Source organism: Nansenia antarctica (assembly GCF_963989245.1).
Source record: "Nansenia antarctica genome assembly, chromosome: 6".
In the NCBI taxonomy this organism is placed as follows: domain Eukaryota; kingdom Metazoa; phylum Chordata; class Actinopteri; order Argentiniformes; family Microstomatidae; genus Nansenia; species Nansenia antarctica.
Genome location: NC_137676.1, coordinates 31,617,034 through 31,628,349, shown reverse-complemented (window position 1 = coordinate 31,628,349; position 11,316 = coordinate 31,617,034). Strand labels below are relative to the sequence as shown.

General features: G+C 47.4%; 1 protein-coding gene across 3 annotated transcripts in view; it reads right to left on the bottom strand.

Annotated features, from left to right (window-relative positions):
• The window catches only part of wrap73 (WD repeat containing, antisense to TP73), a 46,036-nt gene that overhangs the window by 3,200 nt on the left and 31,520 nt on the right, over positions 1-11,316 (bottom strand). For all 3 annotated transcript variants that reach the window (XM_080533612.1, XM_080533614.1, XM_080533613.1), the window contains exons 5-10: positions 10,080-10,152; positions 6,193-6,296; positions 5,911-5,997; positions 4,683-4,817; positions 4,471-4,551; positions 3,267-3,369 (exon numbers count right to left, since the gene is read on the bottom strand). In XM_080533612.1, coding sequence (XP_080389738.1) covers positions 3,267-3,369; positions 4,471-4,551; positions 4,683-4,817; positions 5,911-5,997; positions 6,193-6,296; positions 10,080-10,152 — 583 coding nt within the window. The remainder of the gene's footprint in view (positions 1-3,266; positions 3,370-4,470; positions 4,552-4,682; positions 4,818-5,910; positions 5,998-6,192; positions 6,297-10,079; positions 10,153-11,316) is intronic.

The window sequence follows — 11,316 nt, the reverse complement described above, 5'->3', positions numbered from 1 at the left end:
CTACAGACTTTTATCACAATGTGCTTTCTCCCTATCCCTGTTCTTCTGACACTCAGGAGGACACCTAGATGCTACATCCCCCCTCGCAACCCTTCCAATCTCATCTACCCACCTTTTTCTACTGTCCATGACTGTATCAAATCAAATCAAATTTTATTTGTATAGCGCATTTCTTACAAGATGCAACTCAATGCGCTTCACACAATGAAAATGTTCAGTCAATCAGTCAATCAATCAATCAATACTGACAGAGCCGCGAGCAGGCAAAAGTAAAAACCTGTACACTATGTAGCCAGGAAAAATTCCCTTGCAGCCCTCTACAAATAGAGCGACTACTAGCCAGTTTGCCTACCAGTACCCAGCGGTGGGCCCCCACCCCCCCCCCCCACAGGGAGCTCCCGCCGCCCCACGCACCCAGCCCACCCCACCACCAACACACCCGGCGCAGCCAAGCAAGCACAGACCCAAGGGGCCCCGCACAAGGACGGCCAAGCAGGTGCCCGGCGGCGGAAACAGACCAGGCACACGGGGAAGCCGCAGGCGGTCTCTGGAATTGCCAGTCGGCGGTCCGGATAGCTGACGCTATCTCAGCTTATGCATCTCTTATGGCCCTCAATTTCCTTGCTCTCACTGAAACCTGGATCACACCAGAAAACACAGCTACACCAGCAGCCCTTTCTGGTGCCTACTCCTTTTCTCATTCCCCTAGACCCTCTGGTCGAGGGGGAGGCACAGGACTCCTCATCTCGCCCAAGTGGTCACACACTGTCCTTCCCCTGTCACACTTGTCTATATCCTCCTTTGAATTTCATGCTGCTTTTGTCTCCTCCCCGGTCAAACTCCACATTGTTGTCATCTATCGCCCCCCAGGCCAGCTCGGTGACTTCCTAGGCGAGATGGATGGCCTTCTTAGCTCCTTCCCTGATGATGGCACTCCGCTCGTACTACTAGGTGACTTCAATTTCCAATCTGAGAAGCTTCTCTCATCTGGAGTACTTGACCTTCTCCTCTCCTTCGGCCTTACCCTGTCCGTCTCTCCTCCGACTCATAAGGCAGGCAATCAGCTCGACCTTGTCTTCACCAGATCTTCCCACACTTCCAACCTTACTGTTACCCCTCTTCCAGTTTCTGATCACCACTTTATATCCTTCTCCCTTCCCCTCAAAACCTCCTCTTCCCTCTCAGCCTCTAACCACTTAAGACCCTCTCGTCGTAACTAGGGTTGGGTACCGTTTGGGTTTTATTCGATACCGGTGCCAAATCGATACTTTAAAAACGGTACCGGTACCGAAACGGTACTTAAATCGTTATTTTTTCCAGGATTTATCACATCAGTGGCGGGGTGGTCACTGACGCGATTTTCCGCGTGCACGCCATTAATGCAGAGAGGCGATGTTTTATATAGAAGGTGATCAAATACCAACATATCCTGACACTACAGCTGCAGCAGAACATGGGGAACCCGCATATAGCACTGAATATGACTGACAGATACGCCCAAGACACACACACACACACACACACACACAAAGATAATCAGCTCATTGAATATGAAGTAGCCTACACACAGAACCGGGAACGCGCATACAGCACTGAACAACATTCGTAGAATATAAACTTGTGACTGACAGTCACATACATACACACACACACACACACTGAAAGATTATCAGCTCATCAATACGAAGTAGGCCTACATGAGAGTACACGCACAAAACGGGCTAACGTTACTCATTAACTGTTTACACAAGTAAAATCACAGTGTGACAGTCAGATGGAGCATTCAGTAAACAACCAATAGCAAGGTAATGCATATTATCAGCTGAGAAAACCAACTTTTACCTTTGATGACACCGACATAAGCCCTGTTTACCCGTACCTCCGCTGTTCTGTTTGTGATGATTTTAGATTATTTTTGCCCCGCGCATATTGCCGATTAGTCGACACAAAAATTCCACGTTGACGAGTTTTTATGATCGACGTCGTCGATTATGTCGACTAATCGTTGCAGCCCTATTTGCAAGCGAGTCGCCTCGCGTGTGTTGAGAGCGATTCAGTCTCGATTGCATGCACTGTGTGGAACTTTAACGGGCAATGTCACGTGCGGTTGACGTCCGTTTCGGACACCAGGGGGCGAGAGAGGAACCGAAACGAGGCACCGGAATCTCCGTTGCAATTCGGTTCGGTAGGTACTAGTGTTGTTCCGATACCATTTTTTGATCCCGATACCGATCCCGATACCTGACCGTGCAGTACTTGCCGATACCGAGTACCGATCCGATACCACGGCGTTTGAAAAAACAAAACAATAAAACATGTTTTTTGAGCCGCATACTAACCTCGATGTAAAATTATTGCTAACACTTAGTCTGGCACTGCTCAAAACCTTTGTAAAACTCGTAAAGTTTTTGTAAAACTTAAGTAAAAAAAAAAAAAAAAAAAAAAAAAAAAAACGTACCTTTTTGTAAAGTACTCGCCGATACCGATACCAGCATTTTGGTGCGTATCGGTGGCCATGCCGATACTAGTATCGGTATCGGAACAACACTAGTAGGTACCGAATGTAGGTACCCAACCCTAGTCGTAACCTACGTACCCTCTCTTCTTCTGTCCTATCCTCCCTACCCTCTGTTGAATCCTTCTCCCTTCTATCCACTGATGCGGCATCCTCAACCCTCCTGTCCGCTCTCACCTCATCCTTCGACACCCTCTGTCCACTAACCTTGGAGCCAGCTCGATCCTCTCTTCGAGCTCCCTGGCTCTCTGAAACGCTACATGCTTGTAGACTAGAGCTCAGAGCAGCTGAGAGGAAATGGAGAAAAACTGGCCTTTCTGACGACCTTAACCTCTATCACTCTCTCCTTTCCAACTACACCTCCTCGGCATCAGCTGCTAAAGCATCCTACTATCATTCCCCTCTACTGTGTCCCTAAGAACTTCTATTGCCCCCCTTGTACTGTTTCTCAGTTTCTCCAGTAAAAAATAAATAAAAAATAATAATATATAGTTTTAGAAGGTGATAGGGAGAAGGGTTTTCCTTCTATCAATGGCCCCGGGCCCGAGCTAGATTACTCTTCCTGCAACGAATGGTGGATTGCTGATTCACATGCTTAGTATTCAAATGTATTGATTGTAAGTCGCTTTGGAATAAGGCGTCTGCTAAATGCCAAAAATGTAAATGTAAAATGTATACTGGATGGAATGTTGAGTGTGTTGTTGGTGCTGACCGACGCCCCCTGCTGGCCAGGCGTGGTGGTGCTGCTCACATTTGCTCTGGGTGTTGAAGAGGGTGCTGCCCATGGTGATGTGTGTGATTGACAGGTCCTCGCTCCCCACCACGGGCCTTCTCTCCACCTCCTGGTAAACCACCTTGACAACACAACCGCCCCCCCCCCCCACGACAGTCGTACGGTCAACATCACCTCATCCACACCGACATAGTCCAAAACCTCTCCTCACAAACTTACAATAGGTAACTGAGATGTTTGCCTTTTCACCTGAGTACTAGTTCTGCTTCTCAGGAGTATAATCGATACTTTTATCTAATTTTTTATAATTTATTTTCAAAAATGGCTCTAAAGTCTGTTATATTTCGTTATTATATTCTATATGTCTTCTTATATGCACCCTAAATCGAGCCCGCCCCCAACGGAAGTATCTCACACGATAAACACCTTGGAAGCGTAGTATACTAATGAATGGACCACTCCTCAAGAATCCACTAAGTCACAGAGCTGACAGAAAATAAGGACCTGAGAAATTCGGGTTATTCAAACTTTATCCTCAAGGCGGCTCTGTGCACGGGGCCTCCGCACTCCAGACAGTTAGAAACAGATTCTTCACCCGTTTTTTACTTTCAATTTGCTTACAGGATTGGAATCCTCCTATGAAGATTGTTAAGTAAGTTTATACGCATTCTGGTTCATTTATTGGGAGTCTGCAGTGTCTGCAGCTTGCGTGACATGGTCTTGTGAGAGCGCTTAACCGAACCACCAAGAGAAAGGGCAGAGTCCGACATTAACGGTTGCCCCATTGCCCGGTGCAAGTAAAACATTTGCAGGGTTTGTTTGCGCGACAGCGATGACGCTGCTGGATCCTGGATCTGTGTATCGGTGAGCAGGAAGAACAACGGACAGCGCAGGCGTCAGACCAGACTAGATGATCGTGCAGTGAAGATATTATTAAAGCGTACGCGCTGATCGACAGACAGGTGGACAGGGGCGTACGCTTTAATATTATCTTCACTCCACGATCATCTAGTCTGGTCTGACGCCTGCACCGTCCGTTGTTCTTCCTGCACACCGACACACAGATCCAGGATCCAGCAGCGTCGTCGCTGTCGCGCAAAACAAACCCTGCAAATGTTTTACTTGCACCGGGCAATGGGGCAACCGTTAATGTCGGACCCTGAAGGGACAAGTCAAGAACTCCTGGGGGTTCTGGGAGATAAATCACTGCATAACAACTCACAGCTTTGGAGTTGTTGTTGACGGTGGCCGGGTGCTCAAACTCAATCACCTTCTTCCAGGTGATGTGGTTGAGGATCCGCACCTGAGAGAGACATGATGGAAAACCATTCATGGACTCGCCTCGTATGAAAGGCAGGAGAGACAGACAGACAGACGAGGAGCTGGGATAATAGTATGACTCAGATTAGGGGGTTTGGAGAGGAGGAACCAGACCTTCTCATCGTAGCTCCCGATGGCCAGGTACTGACTGCTGGGGCTCCAGGACAGGGCCTTGATGCCCAGCGACCACTCGTACGCACTGTAGGTAGACAGCAGCCGGCCGTCCAGGGAGTAGAGCAGCACCTTGTACTGGGGGACGCACACACGCACACACACGCATACACACACACACACACGCACGCACGCACACACAGACACACACACACACACTCACACACAGACACAGACACAGACACAGACACAGACACAGACACACACACATATATATATACACACACACACACACACACACACACACACACACACACACACACACACTTCAATTTCCCAAAGTTTTACATGTCTTTGTTGGGAATTATGTCAATTTGATGAACAGTCACAACGAGCCACACTCTTATTTCGTTGGGTCATGTTATGTTAAATGGAGTGGACAGAGAGAGGACAGAGAGAGAGACAGAGAGAGGACAGAGAGAGGACAGAGACAGAGAGAGGACAGAGAGAGGACAGAGAGAGAGACAGAGAGAGAGACAGAGAGAGACAGAGAGAGGACAGAGAGAGGACAGAGAGAGGACAGAGAGTGGACAGAGAGTGGACAGAGAGAGGACAGAGAGAGGACAGAGAGAGGACAGAGAGAGGACAGAGAGAGACAGAGAGAGGGACAGATAGAGACAGAGAGAGGACAGAGAGAGAACAGAGACAGAGAGTGGACAGAGAGACAGAGAGAGGTCAGAGAGAGACAGAGAGAGGACAGAGAGAGACAGAGAGAGGACAGAGAGAGACAGAGAGAGGACAGAGAGAGAGACAGAGAGTGGACAGAGAGAGGACAGAGAGAGACAGAGAGACAGAGAGAGACAGAGAGAGGACAGAGAGAGGACAGAGAGGACAGAGAGAGGACAGAGAGAGACAGAGAGAGGACAGAGAGAGACAGAGAGAGGACAGAGAGAGACAGAGAGAGGACAGAGAGAGACAGAGAGTGGACAGAGAGAGGACAGAGAGAGACAGAGAGGACAGAGAGAGACAGAGAGAGGACAGAGAGAGGACAGAGAGAGGACAGAGAGGACAGAGAGAGAAAGAGAGAGGACAGAGAGAGGACAAAGGGTGGACAGAGGGTGCGTTCAGATCCATGTGACCCCAGATCCATTTCAAGGACTTTCAGGATGGTGTGGCCCTTCCTGGTGGTTGGTAGCAGTCCCTCAGAGTGCAGGGGTGCGGGGGGACTCACCTCCAGACAGCTATCCCACACGGCCAGCACACAGCCGTTGGGAGACCACTCCACCCCCGCCAGGTCCTGGGTCTCCGTCTCAAAGTGCTACAGAGGGAGGAGGACCGACCAATCACATTTTGAACATGTTACATGAATCATAAAAAATGATAAAATATTAAAAAACGAGTATACTGCAAACATCAAACTTCAAATGATAGCGGCCCATCTATGAAAGGATAGTTATGGAGTGAAGCAAGGCTTTGTTTGTGATTTCCTCTGCTCCTCTCCTCTCCTGCTCACCCTGAGGAGGTGCCAGTCGTCACACACGAACACGCTGACGTAGTCTTTGCAGTCGCGCCGCTCCGCCAGGGCCATGTAGCCTCCGTCCCTGCTGAAGTCCATCCCTGGAACGGACAGGCGAGGGCAGGACACTTAACACACCACCACCACCACCACCAACAACAACCACAACCACAATCACCACAACCACCACCACCAGCTACTGGAACACAATGACAGGAAGAAGGTTTTTTTTAAACACTAGAACAGCCATGGGTGGGGTCATTAACACTAGAACAGCCATGGGTGGGGTCATTAACCACACCATCAATCGAAAACTGTATATTTTCCAGAACTGATAAGGAAAGACTTCAATGTCGGGGGCGCAATCTGCTAGCAAACCAAAGTGTAGGGGAAATAAAAGACTTTGCAGGCTCTGTGATGCACGGCATGGTCTGATATTGGTCTAATGTTGTGTTATTATCCAGAGTGCTTAAAGAGATAGTTCAGGTTTTTTCAATATTAGACAATATTGGAGTGTTGTATGCTCACCCAGACAATGTTTTCAGTCATGTTTCCATTCTTGAGCATTCTTTGGCTGGCTTCAGGCATTGAGACATACCACCCCATGACTGGGACCACCTCACTATGTACTGTATGACCACTTCCAAACATCTCCACAAGACATTCTACAGCCACCTCATATGTTTGTAGGCAATACACGCACGTCAATACGAAGACAATTTGTTATTTCCAATAGTACCGTAATAGTATTAGTTTACACTTATATATATGACTTATATTACACTTATTATTAGTGTCATCATATATTATTCCAACTGAGAATACTTCCTGTTTTGCTCTCGGGTCTGGATTTCTTTTTTTCTTTTTTTTTTACATTTCGTTAACCTCATAGCATAAAAGTCATGCTTCACTTGTTGTCAGCCGAGCCATCTTTGTATGTAGTGTCAAAAATGCCTATATGTCAAAGAGATGACTTGGGCAGAGTGATTTTGGAATGTAACAAGCATTCTGATGGCATAGTAGGTAATAATGCACAGTGAATCAGCAGTGTTAGGAGAGTAGAGTTAAGGCCCTCACATAGTCGAGCGGACAGTACGCGGACTGTCCGCGGAGCCTCCACGGACCCTCTGCGGACTGTTCGCTGGGGAAGCTCAAATTTTCTGAGGCGCGGACTATGTCCGCGTACTCGGTGTCACACAAAAGACTGCTCGGTGTGTTGGTCGACCTGCATTAAATGTGACACGGAATTAATTAGATGTATGACAACTGAAAAAATAACGAAATAAATGAATTCAAGTTATCTAAAAATGTAACGTTATTGCATCGTTTCTCAACGGGGGCGTTCAGACAGTGTTGTGTGCCGCAAATGAACACGGAGTGGAATAGGCTATATAACTGTAAATAGTTTTGCCTGTGACTGTCTTTGGATTTAGCCAGTTGGTGAAGATTCATGAGCAATAGGCTATTTATTTTTTGTTGCTCATCTAACAGCGATACAGTGAGTGTTATTTAATTTCTATGAGTGTTTTCTTTGTAGGCTATGCTTGAGTGATATGTTTCTGTTTGTGGGCTTATTGTAATTGTTGGCTATAAGCCAACGAGACCCCTATTATGTAACGTTATGCTTGCTATGATCAGATTCAGATCATCATCGCCTACTTTGGTAATAAGTGTCTATGGTCGCTCCTGTTAGTGTTGCCACCTGTTTTATCATGTTTCTTGATAATGTGTACATCTGGCTTGCCGGCCGCTTTCCAGCCAGTAGCCTACCTAGCCGCTGATGTATGAATGTTTGTGTGTTAACGTCAGTAGCCAAATATTGAACCTCCTTACACAAAATAAATCCCACGCAGGGTCTAGATGCGTTGTGTGTGTGTGTGTGTCTACGGGGAGGGGGGGGTTTGGATTTGAGGTTCGGCCCTACCCAACCTCAAGGCGTTCCGCAGTGCTGTAGCCTACACTCGAATCCAGATCCACATATGAATTGTTACTTGCCAATCTCTCATAATATTTTCTAGATCATTGAAAGATATTTAGTGTTCAAAATACATTGCGGTATATTGTTGTGCTTGCTGGATGGATGTACCCAGCTAATTTGAATTCATAAATGAATGTATGGAAAGGACGGAAATAACTAGATCGCGATGATTTATTGAAACATGAATAAAACAAACAATGAAATTAACGGAAAGTAGCTAAAATGTTTCTCTTCATCAATACTTCGCATGTCCCCCCCACCGTCTCCGCTTTTTCCTCCGCAAAGCCATAAGACAGAGCATCTCTTCCTCATCATCGGTGGACGACGGCATGACAGAAAGTCAAAGTCAGCTTAATATATGTACAGACATAACGTACTGTCCGCGTACTGTCCGCTCGACTATGAAGCCTCAAAAGTCAGCGGACTGTCCGTGTACTGTCCGCGTACTGTCCGCGGAGAGTCCGCAGAGTGTCCGCTCGACTATGTGAGAGCCTTTAGGCAGATATCTCAATTTGGCCAAAATATGACCTCGGCAATAATGCTATGATGCTAACGATTTGCGTACTGCAGCCAGCTAAATTGTTTGGTCACTTGGAGGACAACGTCAATCAGTTCCATGTAGCTAGTCCATTCTATTTAAACACACAATGAATATTGTTTAATAGAAAATATCTATTTTTTCTTAGGAACCCCCGATAACTAAATCATGTTTTACAGAATCATTTTGTATAGAAAAAAAACCTGAACTATACCTTTAAGCCCATCTTCTCAGCAACAATTGTCTGGGCTAGCTGTATTATTTATAAAGGTGGGTCTAATGATGCGGGGGTCACGTAGGGGCAGCTCCCTGACGGGGAGTGGGGCTGGAGCCCAGGACAATCATTTTGTCCTGCTGACAGATATGTTATTAGGAGCATGCGCTATTTACTGAAGAGGCACACAGCTGTCAGCAGAGGCCCGTAGTGGAGCTGGCTGTCCCCGGCCGGCCCTGAGGTCAAAGGGCAGCGCGGGACATGACTCACAAGCTGCTGGGTCAGTCCAGGTGGTGGCCCTCTCCCCACGTCCTCGCACAAGTCTCACACACACACACACACACACACACACACTCACTCACTCACTCACTCACTCTCGCACAAGCACACACTCTCACTCTCACTCTCACTCTCACTCTCACTCTCACTCACTCTCACAAGCACACACACACCCACTAGGGCTGGGTTCAAAAAATCGATTTCCCGATTCTGAATCGATCTTCATTAAATGAGCGATTATCGATTCATAAATCCCGAGATCAATCTTTCACGTTTTTTTATTTTTATTTTTTTATTTTTTCCTCAAGCAGTAATGAAGGGCTTTAGTTTCATGGACATTATGGTTTACAATGTGTTTTTTTGTTCCCCAAAATACCCTCATCTATTGCACTATTTTCGTTTGAGTTTTGCACATTTTTATTTTGTATATATAAACCCCTCAAAAAACGTTCGGAAACGCTTTTTTTGTTGATTATTACCGGTAGGCTATGTTTGTAGCCCCTTTATTTACATCGGCTGCAGTAAAGCACGTTAAAAAGCACTTTTTGTAGTTGCAAAATGTTGGTCAATGATGTTCATTTATGTTCCAATAAAAAGTACATTCATGTAACTGCTTTGGAGTCAATTCATTGATATGTTTAACAATGCTACATGTTATAGGGTTCCTTGAACCATTTATAGCATTATTTCTGAGAATCTTTCATATTCAAGCAAAACATGTATATTGTAACTAGATCGAATCGGAATCGAATCGAATCGAATCGTGAATCGAATCGAAAGCTGTGAATCGGAATCGAATCGTTTTGGGAAATCAGTGGCGATACCCAGCCCTAACACCCACTGACCCCCACCCACCCACGCAATAATGTACTCACCCTTCTGACAGGCCTTGGGGTACTTGATGTAAGACACGGCTTTGGTGCACAGGGACCACACGGTGACTCTCAGCTGTGGAGGCGCAGAAACACAACAGAACACCGGAGCTCATCTCTGATACAGTACAGTACCTCCTCCCTGTATCTCCTCCCTGCGCTTGGCACACTTTCACTCAAAAAGACCCAGACAACAACAAAAAAAGGAAAGAAAAGACATCTTAGATCTACGATCAATTTCCCGACGCCTGTGTGGCGTTTCGTATTGCAGCAGGCCCGGGCGGGCGTGCGTCTTAATAACAACCGCAAAATCGCCATTTGAACCCCGAACGGCCCTCCTCGAATGTTGAGTGACGCCCGCGGTTTGATGAGCGTGGGAGAGCTCAGAGACTGCTGGGAGCCTATTAATAAGAGCTCAATCAGCCGGGGCGCTAACGAGGCCGCTGAGAGCTCCTCGAACCACTCGCCCCCCCCTCCGCTCGTCCGTCAGTCAGTCAGTCAGTCAGTCAGTCAGGGAGGGGTAGGGGGGGTTTAATCCAGACGCGGGCGGTGAACCCTGTCGGTCTGCAGGCCGAACCCTGGAGGACCCCGCGGAGGGGCTCTGTCTGGAATGTGATCTGCCAGAGGCCTGGGAGGGTTGGGATATAATGTATATATATAAAAAACACCACGGTCGTGCTCGCCATCGCTGTGATCAATCACAGGGTCGTGTCAGCCCAGGCGCGCTGGGTGTGCGAGGCTATCAGTATCATTCCGTCTCCCCCCGATGGGAAGGGGCACTTGACAGAGCGTTACGCGACGAAGGGCACTTGCGACCAGGCATCTCTTCGGTTTAATTAGAGGGGGCTTGGTAAACACCCCCTGTATGATATGAAGACTAATTCAACGTGCTTCTTAATGGGGGATGAGCAGAGACAGATTTGGGTAAACGGACTGCCCTTTATATAGCGTCTTATTCCAAAACGGTTTACAACGGCCTCTCATTCACCCGCACACACACACACACATTCCCACACCAAGCTACCATGAAAGGTGTCCCGGCCTGCTCATTTGGAAGCAATTTGGGGCTCAGTGTCTTGCCCGAGGACACCTCGACACCGATCTCTGGACAGGAGGAGCCGGGGATCGAACCGCCGACCTTGCGATCATTAGACGCCGGCTCTACCTCCTGAGCCACAGCCGCCCCAGTCTTTGGAAAGGCTATAATATGGTGTAGTCGATGCCAGGGCAGGACCAAATA